We start from the raw sequence: 18,229 nt of genomic DNA on the forward strand, positions 1-18,229 counted from the left end.
CTATGTCACATAATTTCTTATCAGGTTCTAGTAAAAGTAGTCAAACATTGTCTTTTGTCTTCTGACATCATGACAAGTTTCATGCCTTCATTATTAGCTTCCATTAGGTCTATAGTTTTGATGTTATATTCCCTTAGCTCGTGAACCTCCATTATCAAATTCGAACAACGCAAATATTAAGCGTACAATCCTTGCGCTCATCAGGTTCTTTTGATGAAGCAACAGTTCTTGAAGCCGATGGATTAGGCTGTGAAATACTGAAATGTACTAGTCATTTATGTCACGGCTTATTGTTCTTCTGAAATACTCATTGAAACCCTCCTATCTTTTTTCTTTTTATTTTATTTCCTTTGCTTAACCCTTTTACTTTTTTAGTCTAGTATTTTTCTTATAGAAATGATCGAGAATGGGGGATGAAAATGCTTAATTGTGGTGTTTTGTTAGACCTGGGAGGGTAGTCATGCCAAAGCAGCTTGTCTTCCACATAGTTACAAATGGTGTCACATATGGTACTTTGCAGATATATGCCTACCGTGTTGCACATTTTGTCATCTAAAAACATGTTAATTTTTGAGAGCATTTATTACTTCTCCATAAATTGTAGATATGGTTTGCCCTTCTAATAATAATTTATTGATATGCAAACATTTCAAGATTAATTGAATGCAGCTATAGCCTATTAGTTGTTGTTGAGATATTAGTCGTCCAAACCTCAATTCTACCATCAACTTTTGTATCTCCACTTCAACTCAATATCAAAATCGAGGAGCAAAGAAAACAAAAGGGGCAAAATTTTCGGCATAGAATTCCAATCGTCTCATTCATAGAGATCTCGTTTGAAATTTGTTTACTTAATCAAATCATAGAATTTTTCTCAAAATACAAGACACTACAACTTTACATAAATGAAATCATATAACACATACAAAAACACAAACACTTATACGCTCAAGCTTCAACAGTCCTAATTTCTTATCATCAATTCTCAACCATTAATAATCCCAAATCAATTTCAAAATTGGTGTTGTCTGAGTGTATTGATGAGATTAATAATAGCCTCAGTTGTGGTTGGTTGATGGCGAAAACATTGTTTCGAGAGTACCAAATTCTCCAATGTGTTGCAAAAAAGACAGGGAGATGGTTTCCTTCCTTTCCATCATCTTTGCAGAATTTCGTAACCCTGGCTATCAGCCATTGTTAAATAGGCAGTATTGGTCTTGTGTTGATACATTGTGCCAGGGGACTTGTAGACCAAACTTCCAGAGCTCTTGGATAGGCTATGAGGCAATGATGGAGGTCCTCATTGGAATTGGCACAAAGCGGGGGAAGGTCACCTTGTCCCATACCTCGCTCTTTACTGCGAGGCTGTTATGCCACATTTTCCAGATAAAAAGTTTCCATTTGACATGATGCTCAAATTCCACAAATATCGGAAGAAAATAACTTCCTGTGGAGTTTTCACGCTGGTGATTTCTTGTTGCTAAAGTAAAACATAATAGGCTGATTTGGTTAAGAAAACACTAGATTTAGTGTGGGGCCAATAAAGAACGTTTGGATGATACCCTTCCCCAAGCATGAAAGTACCGAATTATGCAATCAAAACTGAAAAAGAAAAGAGGAATTATAAGTCGAAGATTATCAATAATTACTTGCTGGCTATTTCATTTGTGGTTCTACCCCACTGATCCACTCCCCCAAGAAAAGGTTCACCCACAAGAAAATTGCTGCGAAATTCCTGTCGAATGCTCTCATCTTTCACCAATAAGGTGGTTACCAAATGTTTTGGAAGGTGAACTTAACAAATCTTACAAGAGGCGGAAAGTTAGTCTCGTATCATGCAATAAAGTTACTAATGTACATAGCATGAAGAAGACAGCAAGAGAGTAAAATCGGTGACTGAGATAGTAAAATTACCAAATTTCAGGGGAAGGAAAGTGTTCTAGCGATAAAAAGATTTCTGGTACAATTTTACACAGATCTCTACATTGAATACAGGCTCTTTCTAAGGGCCAAAGATATATGATACATTTTAGAATAAAATCTGTGAGTATTAACACAGATTTACAAGAATCTTTGAACTCTAATCTCTTTTCCAATGTTGGTAACATGTCTGAACAGTGACCCTGTCGCAGATATCACCAGATTAACAAAGTAAACCAAACAGCATGCAGAATATATTGGTATTACAGTTATCATCTCTATCAAGGAAACAGACAAACCTATAATTTCAGGCTTGTTTCAGTGTTCCTGAGGTGACCTCTTCCTTCTCTTTGTTGGAACCATGCAGCTGCAGTAGAAGAGAATTGGAGACGACAAATATTGAACTCAAAGCCATGAGCCCACCTGATAAAACCGATACAGAAAAAATTACTCAGCTTTTGCCAGAGCAAACAGCCAGACAGGTATTTTAGGACATACTATCTCTGTTTTTTTTACTTGCTACATTTTCCTTAATAGTTGCGTTTTTTAACTTTCAACTTTCCTTATTAGGAGACTAGGCCCACCAAAAAGTAATACTAGTATTATATTTGTTTCTCTCTTTTGTCACCAAAAAGTAATTACTTTTTCATCTTTTCCCACCTCTTTTAATGATAAAAGGGTTAAATAGTACACCAAAAGAGATTGAATAAAAACTAGTGAAAACAACAATGTAGCAAGTAAAAAAAGCAGAGGGAGTATCAATTTAGACTCCAGTCTCTAGTTAACTTAAAAGTTGGTCCTTTAGGAGTTGAAGAATATATAAGAGCTAAGACTGGACTGAACATCATTCTTGCTTCAATCTGGTGAGTTGAACATGGGCCATTGAAGCACATAGTGACATAGTAGCGGCTTGTAAATACTTCACGATGCACAAGTGCACAGAACGGGGACCAAAAGCTAACCATCAGATGATGTATTAAGTCATAATGACCCTATTAACTGGGATTTTACCTTATCCCCCAGGCAGGCCAGGCCAGAGTACAATAAAATTCAAATGAAATTCCAATATTAAAAAATGACAGAGATAATCTAACTGTGTCTCAGAGTTCAGGACATGAAAGCACATTTTAAGCATGTAACAATATTTCATAGTTTTTCAGATGAAGTGGTTTGTCCTTCCGATATTAAGCTCAGATTGAATTGTGCTTTAGACTACAATAGTCTACATCAGATATCAGTCGGAACTGTTCTACTTTGTTTATCAGTAATATATCAATAAATTGGCTGTCATATTATTGTTCACTTGTTCCAAAAGAAACAACAGAGACTACAGAGGTCTGTGCAAGGTTGTGTACATCTGAACTCTTCTTTCCCGTCCCTTCCCCTATTCTAGAAGGGATGAAGTAATGGTATAACAATATGCAAGTAAGAGAGTCAAAATACTAAAGTTTCATAAAATCTTAACAGAAAGAACTGTTTTTAAGGACATAATACACCCTCCTACAGGACTAATCATTTTTTAGTTTCTTAAGAATCTGGTTACTTTTGCGTCCAGGGATTCCAAACGTCCTGTGGGCTGTGACTATACCTGATAGAGAAGGCGTCATAGCAAAATCAAAATGGGGAAGCAGTACACCAGCAGCTACTGGAATTGTAATAACATTATATGCAACAGCCCACAACAGATTTTGATGTACTTTGCTCATAGTCGCACGAGCAAGATCAACAGCTTCGACAACCTGCAAGAGTGCAGGTCAGTGGAAATGGAAAAAAAGCCACCTAGGAAAGTTTGATGGTGACATCTTATGTTAAAAGATATTGAAGCAAATAACATCTGCAGGAATCCATAAGCAACCAAGGAGAAATGATAAACTTCTTTTTGCTAGATGTTTACAAACATCTAACAGGGGTAAAATTGTCAATGTATATGGAAAATAATTGTCGGTCAAACAAAAACGTGATCTCGAAAATCGGACACTGTCAGTTAAACAAAATAGTGATCTCGAAAATTTCGATGCTAATACATAGTGTTCATGCTACTACAACTAGTATTCGTGTAACTATAACTAGTGTTTATGCAACTAAAAATAGTGTTTGTGTATAAACAGATAGTGTTCGTATATTTTTTTTACATATCTAAACAAGAGATAGAGAAGAGTAAAATAAAAATATGATGAAATTATATCATAATGGATGTCTATTTGTAGAGAATAAAAATATGTGAATATTGGTATATTTTTTTAAAATTTTTTTTTTTGGAGATATACAGGTTTAAAAATTGCAAAAAGTTATTTGTTTTGGACAAACAATATCGTGACATGTGTGCTACTTATATGCTGCCACATAGATGTTAGATGTTTGGCAAATATCTAGCAAAAAGAGGTTTATCATCCCTCGGCAACCAAGAGTTAATGAGCGGAAATGGGATGAATAGGAATATCAGATTTACTTGGAGAGAAATAACATCGTCGATTTTCCGAGCACATCTATTTTGCTGTGTGTCGCAATATTTAGAGAAATTCATTTGAACACTCGTGCAAGAGAGCCAGAAGTGTTAACAGACACTGGATATCTTATTTTTCCATGCAAAAAGATACCTGTGACAGCCGGTTCCCAAGAAGTACAATAGAAGCAGCATCAGATGCAGCATTTTCTTGCATCCCCGTTTTCAAAGCAATTCCGACGTCTGCAAGCGCCAAAGAAGGTGCATCATTTATCCCATCACCAACCTGCAGGGAATTGATATTTAGAATAGATGCATGCAAGGAAGCAATACCAAAATAGAAGGAAACAAGGTTATACCATGACTAATACAAATACCAAAAGACTAAATACATGTAAATCTAAGTTCTAACTTGGTTCCCCCTTCTAATCAGTTATCCAAATTCGCTGGAGAGAGGTTGAGAAACCATGCCCTAATATATTTGCATATAAATACAAAGGAATGCAAGAAAGCCAAAAAAATTTGTAGCTAGGATTGCAAGGTTCAAAATCAATGAATAGCTACAAAGTCTTCAAGGTTAGTTACCATAGCAACACGATGTCCTGAAGCTTGTATATCTGATATAAAATGAGATTTCCGCTGCGGATTCAGGGATGGTTGTACATGTTCATCATTTATTCCAATGATTTTCGCGACTTTTGCAACTGCTTCTTCCCTGTCACCTGATAAGAGAATGGGTTTAATTCCCATTCTTTTGAGCCTACAAGAGGCAGGGAAAAAAACAAGAAGCATAAGCAGGTAAACTCATTATTCTCAAAGTCTTGTTAGAAGTAAATTTAAGTATTTAACGACAACAGCAGGTGAACTCATTATTCTTAAAGCCTTGCAATTCTGATAAGTGAATATAAAAACAATAGCAGGTAAACTAGTTACTAGAGGTCTGCTGCCTTTGTGTTCTACCTCATAGAGAAAGGCGTTTTGGAGAGATTGAGATAAAAGAAAAGGAAACAAAATATGTATGAGGGTTAATCTAAGATTATCACTGCATATTAGTAAAAGTTGGCTAGTTCGTAGTTCAGACTTCAGAGCATCAATAGGCCTGACAAAGAAGCTTTTTGGGAGGTTTAAATATACAAAATGGTTTTCTAAATAGTATATTACCCAAAAGGCTACTTGTATGCTCTCGGTAATCCTATGGCACAAAAGTATCCTAAGAACTCTGTTACTTCAACACCTTCATTGACCTCAAGTGTCCACTTGGATACTTCATTTCAAACCAAAAATTTCACATTTTACTATGAATGGATAGTCTGACACCCGTATCTGAGTAGACACTTTATCCAAGTCTAAGTAATAGCCAAAGAATCAAAAGAGTACACTGACAAATAAGAGAATTAGTCAGAAATGAGAAGTGGGTGAAATTTCATCACTCTGCATACTTTTAAAATTTCTTCACAGACCACCATTATATAACTTGTTCAAGGGTGAGCAAAGCCATCAGGCCACAAGCTCCTATGCAGAAAAGAATGCGGCTCCGGATGCATGGTTAATATTGGCGCTGAACCGTTGATGAGAATGAGAAGTCATTGAGCACATATAGTATTTCACAGTAACCGTAGAATTAGGTGTTACATAAAATACGACTTGGAGAGCAAGGAGATCCAAATAAAGTTATTCTCTGTTGTTTTTCCTGCACAACTAGACGCTGGGAACCAGATTTTAACAGATCTGGGTACTATCAACCTAGAGTTGCAGTTTACAAGTTCAAACCAAAGAAAACATGCTCCCACATGTTGGACTCTGTATGCACATGCACAACAATGAATGGCTGAATGCACAACAGAATTACAGAAGTCGCAGAATAAAAAATCAGTTAACAATTCGTAAGTCTTATGCATAGCATGCATCCATCTAATAAATGACTTCAAAGAGAAGTTTATCTACCTTGCTACAGTAGCCTCAGCATCATGCCTTAAGGCATCAGAGATTGCAATAGCACCAATGACACCCTCTTCTTCACGTCCAACATAAACCACCGTTTCCGATTTATCCAAGGATGAAGTTGGTTTGGCTGACTCAAGCATCAAGGCACGCTCCAAATGTTCTATATCTGATTGGTTCTTCGTTTCAAAACGTTGACAAACCCATTCCAAAGAACCTACTGCAACCAAACGTCCATCTACTTCAGCTAAGGTTCCAAAACCTGGCTCTGTTAATTGTCTACTTGTCGCTGGAATCTGCAAACCACATGACTCTGCTTTACTCAAGATAGCATTTGCAAGAGGATGTGATGTTGTTTTCTCTACAGCAGCAGCAAGCTGGAGAATTTCTGAAATATCATAAGCCAATGAAGCCACGGCAGACACAGTAGGTTTTCCTTCTGTAAGAGTTCCTGTCTGAATACAAAATAATATCAGAATTAGCAGATTAACTTTCTCAGATATTCAAAGATAAACTGGTTGCAGCTCACTCAAGTCAGATTCCAGCAAAGAGCACAATCAAATTTACTGGAAACATATACAAAACCTTGTCAAAGGCCATATAATTTATGCCAGCCAAGCGTTCCAGCACATCACCTCCTCGCAAAAGAAGTCCTTGCCTTGCTCCTGATAGTTCAGGAAAAGCAATGGAAAGAGAATTCACGTTAATTATCCAACTAAATATGAATTTCGAATAGTTAATGGAAGGTCATCCATGAAGAGAAATATCTTGTCGATAGAGAGTAAATCGTGCAAAAGGAAACGGAAGCACTGAGGTCACATACCAATAGAAGTGCCAACTAGGATTGCCGTGGGCGTGGCAAGGCCCAAAGCACAGGGGCAGGAGACCACCTGAGAGAGAGAGAAAGACAAAATATTGATTAGCAATGTACATGTTTCATATTGCTTCTCACCACCAGAGCAGGGGAACATGTCACTAGCATGCTTAAGCTAAGAAAACTACCATATACAAGATTGTTCAAGTGGCGTTAATGGCTTGTCTGGCAAGTGGTAATGCATCACCTCAATTATATAGAGCTTGTGTAAATTTTGCATGAAAAGTTCCACGCCAAACTTCCTGGTAATGCAAATTTTACCCCAATTTTTTTTATCCCAATAGATTTCTATACACTCAATACTGCATCAATATTTTACGCAAATTTATGTAGCATATACTTTGGATTGGAGTTGCATTATCTCATACATTGGCATGGAATTTACATTGGTGTAGAACTTCCTTCTTTTAAATTACATGCAAATTCCTAACCATTACCACTATTTATTACTCTCTACAAATGGGCCACAAAAGTGATTTAGAGCAGATAGGTGGCAGCAACTGTGTAAAGATAGCTTAATAAGTCAGAGGGAAAGGTTTAGCTTGTAAGCCTATTAATGTTTGAAAAAGAGGGCTGATGGTTTGTCTTAGGAAAAACTAGATTTGATAAATAATAAAACAAACAAAAGATGAGAGAGAGATTACAGAATACAGAGAGTCACTAAGGGTCCGTTTGGTTGGAAATATTTTAGGCTTGGAAACGGATTGAGGTAACACACTCCCTTATTTTATGTTTGGTTGGGTTATCCATTTTTTTCACTCCCTTACTAGCCCAATTTTGATTCCCCCATCTTGAAACCCTCCTCACACCACATGAAACAAAAAGTAAGGGAGTCATTAGGCCAATGATTCAATTCCTACATCAAAACAAACAAGTGTCTAAAGTAACACATTCCATTTCCATTCCATCCTTTCATCCCATTCCATTCCCTTTCCATTCCTTATTTTGAACCAAACGACCCCTAAAAAGATATTGATGGTAGTTTCTAATAAAGATGAAAGGGAGGAAGAAATAAATGGAAGTTATGAGGGGCATCATATTAGGTGGAAATCCTTTGGATACTTGAAGTCACGCAAAATTTCACTCTGTTGACCTCCATTAGAAGAAAAGTACCCATTTCAAAGAGCCTCAAACTATATACACTAACTCCTCAATTATGTCCCTGACATGAAGAGCATGATCCAAGCACGCGTGAATTTGCAACACAGCAACAGCTTGAAAAGACATCAACTTCAGTCCAACAGGCAAGATTATAAGAATTAGATCCAATCTGGAACTTCTAACTGAATTGCTTGAGAAAACCAGGAAATAGTCTACAGATAAGGACTTGTTCAATTAATTGAGTGGTATGAAATCAAGAAGTGGCCACGTATATTGATCAAACTACTGTACTGCCCAAATAAGTAACTTAACCTAGATGTTTATTCCTTTCTGCTGGAGGTACCCAAAATAAACAATTTTATGAACCTCACGCAGAGAACAAAAATCTTCCAAATTTTGAGGAAGTCATGTTAAAGAATTATGTGTGGCATACTGTAGACTGTAATTTGTATATCCTGTTTTTGCATGTATCACCACAGAAATCACGGCGAATAAAGAAAGGGAAACAGAAAACAGTTATGCCAGCTCAGAACAAACCTATGAAAGTATCTACTTCCTCCGTTCTATTTCTATTTCAACAATTGGGTTTTTGCAATATCCATCCACCACTCTTTCACTATCTATTGTGATTTTTAAGTAAGGAAATATATACCCATGTGGGGTCTTGTTAGCTTCGTCTCGATATGTACTCACAATATCAAATTTTTATATTTTTTACTAGAAAGTAATTAAAGATATTCACAGTTAAAGTTGTGTATTGACAAGCGTAAAAACTCAATTATTGCAATAGAAAAAGAAAGGAGGAATTACAAAAGAAAGAATTGTTATATAACACTATAATTTGCTTGGTAACTTGCATACTATTTTTCTGTTGGATCACCATCGATTGTCAAGAAAGACAAAGGATACAACTGAACACAGAAACTGAATCAATAAGTTTAAAATCTAGGATAGGTCAGCTTGAATCTTATTACTCACCAAGACATCCACAGCCAGCTTCAAGCTCAAGATCAAAGGACTACCATCAGGACCAGCAATATCATTAAGCAAGACATCAGGGAAGATTTTTGTCCCAATAGACGACCTACAAAAGTCAACAAGCAATACCGAGTAATTACAGTGAATTTCGGGTAGAATACCATTATTACCATCATTTACATCCATGGAAAGTGATCATAGACAGATAATTATAAATATGTAATTTGTCAATAACTGGTTTGAGGTTAAGATGTAGGCTGGCTTACCCCTCACAGCATGAGGGAGATCAAATGTATAAACTATTTATCCCTACTGGAGAACTAGGGAATACGCATAAGAAAGTAGACAGCAATTCCTGGAATTTACATCAAATACAGACACTAGAGTTATCGCTTCCTTGTTTAGCATTCTACCTAAATTGAACTGCTTGCTTGCCAAATATGGTAAAGAGCAAAACATCATTAACTTGCGCGTACAACTTAAACAATTATATGTAGAATACAGAATATTCTGGTGCTCAAGATGATTAAGGGAGTTGCGTATATAAATATGACATTACCTAAAACAAAAATGGTCATGCCACAGATTAACCCATTGGTGTATCTCCTTTTGTCATGATGTCACTTCAGGATTACATAAATCTTTTCCATAATGTCACTCATTTTGCTCTGCTTCCAGACAGGAGACAGCACATTGCAAGCAATTTATTCTATTAGGCTTGTGACCAAGTTGAACGACAGTAATGGGTGATCCCCAAACACCACAACAATCACCTCATAGCATCAAGTGTAGGTCTAAAAGAGCCAATTTACAATTCTACGGGAAGGGTTGCATATGTGCAATTTATGAACCCCAACCCCTCAAATTAACCCTAATCTAGTTAGAAACTCTGAGGAATTGGGAAATGGTAAGCTAGCTATGATCTGGTAGTCCATCACTCACAACCCACACAGTGATTGCTTTAAAACACACATGCATAAGTGTCAAAAGTTTTTTTTGAGCCAAAATCTACAAAAACGAATGAATACACATACCAAAAGGCAAATGTGATAAGTGATAAGGTCATAACACTGTAAACAAAAGGGCCAGCAATTGAATCTGCAAGCCTTTGAATTGGCGCCTCATTACTTTGGGCATCTTCAACCTAAAAATACAAAGCCATGTGTACGCCATATCAGAAATTTCATATTCTGAGAATTAAATTTTGAAAAGGAAATCAAAGTAATTAATGATGATGCATAATTTTTTTGCCACATCTTATGGAAGTTCCACTTGATATATGCTCAGTTTTAGGGCTCAAGTAACTGGATCCTTTCCTGAATAGAGATGTGTCCTGTAACAGCCATTTGATTTCTTTTAAACAACTCACCAAAGTATTCCCTCCATAGATTCTTGACCTCTTTATCATAGACTATGATCCCTTCGTTTCTATCCTTCACATTAAGGATTATGAATAAAATTGAAATATTGTACTTCCTCCTTTCCAATTTAGTTCTGACATTTTTAAAATCACGGACTCCTAGCCAATTTTTGGAGAGGAAAGATAGAGAAAGAAAATAAAAGGGTCCCATGTGCAAGGAGAGAGATAGAGAGAAGTTATTACCCAAAATGAAAGTGTCACAACTAAATTGAAACTTCCTAAAATAGAAAGTGTCACAACTAAATTGAAAAGTGTCACAACTAAATTGAAACGGAGAAAGTAATATAATACCACAAAATTTGGATGATATTGGTTTCAATTATCCTAATTTTCTTGAAAGTTGACAATTCCACCTCCGTGCTGCATTAGTGTGTGTATTTGAGAGACTAGAAAGCCAAGAAAGAGAGGGGGAGAGATGGGCCACGAAATCTCTAGACAAAGAATAGTGCAGTTCTAGATATACTAAAGAAGCATACAATCATTTAGATAGCTAAGAAACTGTAAGTATAGATGTTCCATTGCAGAATGGGACGAAATGGATAATATTTGAGCATGGTCACATCTGTATTGTACTCTTGCACGCTTGTTAATATGTTCAAGAAGGCAGATACGATGATTACATACCATGTGAATGATTTTTGATATTGTGGAGTTGGAGCCTGTGGAGGTAGCTTCTATCCTTATGGGACCGTCCTGTAAAGTTAAAACATAAAGAATTTAGTTATATAAAAGTTTTCCCCCAAAATACAATCATTTCAAACAAAAAGCATCAAAGATTACACGTGAACAATGCCATATTGGACACTAAAAACCCTCCCTCCTGGAATACAAAGTACAGCAATAATTGCAAAAGATTTATACCCAGTTTATTGTCCCAGCGGACACTAATAGCCCTGCCTCCTTGAATACAGGAAGAGATTCTCCAGTAAGCATGGATTCATCCACCACACTTCTTCCAGCAAGTACCTTTCCCTGGAGCACATAAATTGCATAGCTAAAGCTCATTATGCATGCCAACAATTCTTGTCTTTACATACATGCTTCTGTGGACAGATATGCTACTTAAATGTGAAAATGTCAAAAGATAATAGGCGTACATCCACAGGTATGGTTTCTCCAGGTAAAACCAACACAGTATCACCAACTCGAATATCATCAGTAGGGACTTCAATGCAAATAGCATCAGAAGCAAGCAATTCATTGGAAGCAGACTCACTCTCTGAGGAAGTAATGACAAGTCGAGCTTGTGTAGAAACTAGAGACTGCAGATGAACATTTAGATACGATCAATTCATCATTACAACAAACAGATAGGATTCATGGAAGTCAAGAATGCAACTTAACCCCTCCCTCTTTAAATTCAAAAAGACAAACATAAAGAATTACACAGGCATGTCAAATTAACAATAGTATTAGACTAAAAGAGTATGTAGCCCATGCTAAAGAACCAGTAAAGCTTGGTACTTCCCTAGCCAATCAAAGTCCATCCAAGTATTGGAAAAAAAGAAGCAATATTCTGCTGTTTATCGCCTTCAGATAGAAAAGTTGCTTCGACCAAAAGCTTATCTAAAAAATTTATGGAGGTTTCTGCCGCCATCTACAAAAGGCCGCAGCGTTTAGGTATAAGTAAAAGTAGCAATATTATATTGGTCATTGCTTATATGACTTCCAATAGATAAGGTCTTCCTATAACATGTGTGCGCCAAAGACTAAGACTTGCCATACTCTGATCTATGGAAAATACAGAAGAATGTCCTCTAGGCAAAAAAAAATAAAATATATGCAAAGAATTAGCTTGTTCTGGGAATCTTCAGCTCTCAATATTAGAAGACCATAGCTAATAGCATAGACATTGCATTCCCACAGAATTTTTCATATTGGGGGAGCTAAGACCCTCACATCTCTCGTCCAAAAAAAGAAAATGATAGATTATGGTCAAATTGCATAATAATGATTTTGCCATGCAAGAAATTACTAGAAAACCCAGTTCGACATAATAGTTAGTACAATATTATGCTAAAACTTTCTGTCCCATTTCTATTTCCTAAATGTTTTGCGAGGCTCAGAACAAAGTAGCACTATGCAAATTTGGAACAAAAAACATGGCCTACAGCCTTTGGAAAATTATTAATGATGCCATAACAAAACTGACGTTGCGATGAATAGAACTTATCAGAAGCTAAAGAAGGGACACAATAAATTACCCATGAATTTTTCTGTCAAATACTCAAGCAACTCTCGCAATTAGCTTCAATCAATAATATAGAGCACAGCACTTACTAAAAGTTCATTCATGTCGCTAGAGGCTTTGATCCTTGCTCTTTCTTCCAGAGAACGACCAAGAAGCACAAACCCAAGAAGCATGACCTGCAAGCTAAAAGCCAATGTCACCACATGAGAGATATACCACTTTCCTCCATGCATCATCATCAATAAAAGGGCATACATAGAAGACACCCCAAAATAAAGGGATGGGAGGAGGCTATTATAAAATTTTGGACAAAATACCACGTCATGTTCAGATACAACTTATAATGAACAGAATAGATGTGTTGAGCGTCACTTTTATTATTATCAATATTAAAAATGTTAACAGCTCTCCAGAAACTTATAGACATTTGATACTTCAAAACTATCTCCTTTTCTCCTTTATTTCTTCTTTCCTTTTAACGAACAGGAATCATATGATAAGATAGTAGATACATGTTAAACACCATCTTTTGAGTTTTGATATTTCAAATATTCTGAATCAGATGGGAACAGAAACAACAAAGTAAAGTACAAGAAAGACAAAGCTTTGGTAAAAGCTAAGTGGAAGAGATAATAATTGAAAAGAAGTTGGAGCAAAATAATTGATTACCAGTCTGTGCATAAATAATTGTTATGCACACAAGAAACAGAGAGCAACAAGCATACCATTCATCACACCTAAGAAGCATGCATTCTTAACCCCACGACTGTTCGAACTAGCCAAAGGATCAAGTAGGTGTAAGTTAACATCAAATTAATTAGATTGAGGAAATATACAAGCATCTGGGAGAGCAAGCTTGAGTTAATTTTGGAGCGATCTACCATAGAGGTCATACATCTTATGAGACAAATGATAGAGTATCACAGGGTGAGGAAGAAGGATCTAGGATTGATTTTCAGTAAACTAAAGATGATAAGGTACTAAAAGATGTATTTTCATGGGCAATATCAAAGAAGGGTATACTATGTAAGCATATTGTCTTAATGATAGATATGTATCGAGACACGAAATTACATGTCAAGACTTGTGGAATAACAGAGGATTTTCCTATTGCAATTAGATTACACCAGGGATCCCCATTAAGTCACTTCCTGTTTGCAGAAGTAATAGATGAAGTAACATGGTCTATCAAAGATATGCTGGGTGTATGTTGTTTTGTGCACCAGTAGACGAGACTAGAGTTAATGGTAAATTGGATTGATGAAAACAAGTGTTCCATCTCAAGGGTTTAAGCTAAGTCATAGCAAAACATAGACCAACACGTGACTCAAGAATACGTTCAAGGTGTCTCAAATGGGAAGGAGCACCATATATTGTGTGGATATAACTACCTCTAAGGCTAAAAGGGTTACTCTACAGGATTGCTATTGGACCAGCGTCACTAAATGCGTCTGAATGTTCAGTATTTTGAAAGGTTACATTAGGAAGACGGGGTAGCAGAGTTGCGTATGTTTGAGATAAATCATGAATGTGAGGGAACACCTTAACAGATAGAATTCGAAATGAAAATATTTTCAAGAAGGTTGGAGTTGCGAATACTAAGAATAAGATGATAGAGAATTGGTTATGTCGGTTTGGACATGTGAGACGTGGACTAATGATGCATGGTAAGGGTAGTGGAGAGTTCAAGTCAAAGGAGGCCAAAGATGACTTGCACATAAGGTATTAAGGATGATTTGAAAGAATAATAGGTTAATGGGAGCATATAGCATATAATAATTGACTTAAGGGAACGGAGGCAGATGATACATGTGGACGATCATCACAAATTAAATTCTGACTCATGTTGCCCATTTCATCATGATGGGATTACACCTGTGGCAAGTGAGTGGAATTAAGAAGGCGCGGAAGATGGTTTATGCATTATCAATGATAGTCTCTTACTCAGTTTCTCTCTAACTTGAGGTTGTGCCCCAAAGAAATAAACCACATTTTAAGAAAAAAGACTGCGACAAGTGTGAGATCGCCACATACATGACATGCACTTCACTACATATGTCATTCTTAACGAGATGCGCCTAGAGTTTCTTCATTTTCCAAGGAAATTGAAATGATATAGTCATATAGAGCATCTGTCCTTCTTTTTGCATCACTTTGAAATATTAGCGACAAATAGAATTTATCACTCTTTTTGAGTGAATAGATCCATAAACCAGAAAGGTTCTTGCATTACTGATAATCTGATATACATAGTTCAACAGTTATCACTAATCGATACACATGGATGATGGCTTTTCATTCAACCTATTCAACATCTATACATAGACATGCATTTCATGCAATCTCCCTTTAGTCATTTGTTCTTGTTCTCTCTAAGATTCATTCATTCATATTATATGCAATAATCTAATAGTCGCATACCATTTTACTCGAAGTGAAATCTGTTGTTCTCATTAAACTGAAGTAATGTGAAGTGTGAACACATATTTCATCAGTAAAATATAATGCTAAGTTTCTAAATCATCATTTAAAATCTAATTAGATAGCCCAGGGATGAAGAGGAGATTGGAGACGAAAGGAGAAAGGGTATTCTTGGATACAAAATCTCATATAAGATCGCCTTACCATAATTTATGGAAAGACGAGGGTAACTCATTGTCTTAAAGGGGTCAATTATGGTAGAAGTGACCCATTTAAGGTACAAAGGTGACCCATTATCTAAAAGTGACCTTTTTAACTTGTTAAATGACCCATTTAACTTACAAAAGGGCACAAAGTAAGGTGGTCTTACCATAATATTATTGACAACACAAGAAGACATCAAAATACGTTAGCTGATTTTAAGATCATTGACATTAATATTGTGGCCAACTGAGAGACTTCAAAAATATAAAGAGAAAAGTTGGAAACACATTGACGATTTTGTGAAGTGTAAGAAGTGATAGCTCACCGGTTCATCAAAGAATGAAGCGTTCCACTCAAGTTCAGGGTTGACAAGTGAGACCTAGGCAGGAAAGATTAGATTAATATGAAAAATTAGTAAGATAAACTAATGATCCAATATAAATGCCATAAGTTGTTAAAATTCTAATTGATAGAGCGGTCTTACAGCACTTAAGATGAATGCAGCAATAGATCCAAATCCTACGAGAGAATTCATATTTGGAGAACCCTTGAAAAATGCCCTGAGGCCATCATACAGCAAATCTGACCGAGAAGTACAAATAGTCAGTCTCTCTCTTAGCAAGGTCAGTCTTTCATAACGTCAACAAAGAATTTATACACAAATTTTTGAACATGGGAAGGCAACATTAAAGGAAATAAGGTAAAGCAGTAGCCAGTAAACGTGTTTTTTTTTCAAACCAAAGCAACTTCAACACAACGATAGGCTGAACTTTAATCATCCAATAATGATATGTGATGCAACAAAGGAGAAGAAGGGAGCAAGTGTGGTGCCTAACTAAGACAATTGCTTAGCGGATCTAGGGGGTGGCCTACCTGGGCCTTGGCCCACCCCATGATCCAAAATAATTATAAGTAACCTATTTGGGATAGTAATGCAAATAGGTATGGTGGTTTTCAAAGAAATTAATCAATAAGTTCAGCCCACCCTATATAGAAATCCTAGATCCGCCACTAGCTACAAAGAGCTCTAAATCCTCTTCTATTAGGTTCATCAAACTGCAGGAAGAAATTGAAAACTAGGAAATGGAAAATGCAAAAGAAATTAACATATCAATCATAAAGTTCATATTACATCAATTTTTTCAAAGTTGTAACTTATTACATCCAATAGAACTGTTAGCTAAGAGATCATACTAAATCAGTAAAAAAAAACCATTGTCATAGAAAAGCAAATCCACAAACCTCTTCCTGGTCCCAGCAAAGCTCCCAAAGCTAAACCACCCTTCACATACGAATTATGCAGCACATCCCAGAAACCTCCTGCACCCAAACAAAAGAAAATCCACTAAAATTACCATAGCAGAAGCTATAAATAGTATTGTGAATACGAGTTCTAAACGTATAAATTGTAGTTTATGCTTTCCATACAATTTTTTTTCTTTTAAACAATGGTAAGGAGAAATAATCATTAGGAGGCCATCCTCTCGAGGGGAACTACTAACGAGTTAGATACAACATACAAGGATAGAAGCTAGTTGAGATTGTTCGCAATATTAATTGAAACATTGGAGTTAACTAGATGACCTACGTTTGCTATCTAATCAGCCGCTCTATTACGCATAATGAAGTATAGAACTCGAATAATTAGAGCACAAAAGAAAGTAAATACCATGAGCAACATGAATTCCAACGGAATGCATGATATGAGAAGCATGAGAACCACAACAAAGAGCAACTAAAGTCCAAGCAAAAATCACCCGATTTTTACTCTTCTCAACTAACTCCTCCTTCTTCGCCGCCATTTCCTTCCACTTCTTCACTCTCTCTCCTACTCCACTCCCAGCCACTCTCTTCTTCGCCTCAAATCCACACTCATTCAACCTCTTCGCCAATTCCTCCGCCACAAAACCACCTCCCGAAACCTCCGATTTCAACCGCACAGCAGCAGTTTCCGTCAACATATTCACCACCGCAGACTCCACGCGATCGTCGGCGGTGAGAAGTTTCTTCACGCGTATCGCGCACGCTCCGCACATCATACCTCCGACATCAAGAAGAAACGACGATTCCGCCGGAATATGATTTTCCGTCGACAAATCAGAGGTCAATGTCGGTGATTTGATCTCGAGAGCTTTCGCTGCGATTGAGTTAGGGTTTCGGCGAAGTAGAAGTCGAGGATTTCGAGGGAGAGGAGAGAAAATCGGAGAGTGAGATCGGCGAATGTACTGCTGGCGGTGAGAAGTGGTTGTGGAAGGGAAGTTCGAGGAGAAAGAAAGTGAGAGTTTGAGTAAATTCGCCGCCATTGTTGAAGGAGGAGAGAGAAAGTTTGTGTTTAACAATGGCGGAAATGAATGTAAGATTAGAGAGATTGGATTTTGGAAGGCTGCTGCCTGTTTTTGTTTTGTTTTGACTTTCTAGAGGTTGAAGTTGAAGGAGAAGAGTTGAAAAGAAAGGAAATAGGTATTGACACGTGTGTTTAACAGATGTTTATAATTTCTTTTGGATTTTTTTGTCGGAATGTGAAAAAAGCGCGTATATTAACTGTTTTAAATGAATTTTAAGATCGGGGAAATTATTCTGAAAGATAAGCTCAACGAACAAGGTGGATTGGGTCCCATGTAGTAAGTGTGTAACACGTGATAAGTGCACGTTATAGAGTTTTTGGTGGGTGAGAAGTGAAGAGGTGATATGAATGCACATGAATAATAATTGGAAGTGTGGAACATGCTTTGAGTA

The 18,229-nt window shown here is 36.7% G+C and overlaps 1 protein-coding gene across 1 annotated transcript; it reads right to left on the minus strand.

Moving 5' to 3' along the window:
- Positions 1 to 1,880: 1,880 nt before the first annotated feature.
- LOC104886560 (copper-transporting ATPase PAA2, chloroplastic) lies at positions 1,881 to 17,950 on the minus strand. The gene is made up of 18 exons (XM_010671013.4): positions 17,163 to 17,950; positions 16,736 to 16,813; positions 15,978 to 16,075; positions 15,819 to 15,872; positions 12,958 to 13,044; positions 11,775 to 11,939; positions 11,539 to 11,649; positions 11,302 to 11,370; positions 10,292 to 10,401; positions 9,258 to 9,363; positions 7,128 to 7,194; positions 6,890 to 6,969; positions 6,308 to 6,759; positions 4,949 to 5,123; positions 4,518 to 4,649; positions 3,509 to 3,659; positions 2,220 to 2,343; positions 1,881 to 2,123 (listed from the first exon to the last, which is right to left on the minus strand). Exons 1-17 carry the CDS (start codon positions 17,794 to 17,796, stop codon positions 2,228 to 2,230), a joined length of 2,685 nt encoding a protein of 894 aa, XP_010669315.1. The 5' UTR covers positions 17,797 to 17,950; the 3' UTR covers positions 1,881 to 2,123; positions 2,220 to 2,227.
- Positions 17,951 to 18,229: the final 279 nt, after the last annotated feature.

This window comes from Beta vulgaris, chromosome 2, assembly GCF_026745355.1.
Source record: "Beta vulgaris subsp. vulgaris cultivar EL10 chromosome 2, EL10.2, whole genome shotgun sequence".
In the NCBI taxonomy this organism is placed as follows: domain Eukaryota; kingdom Viridiplantae; phylum Streptophyta; class Magnoliopsida; order Caryophyllales; family Amaranthaceae; genus Beta; species Beta vulgaris.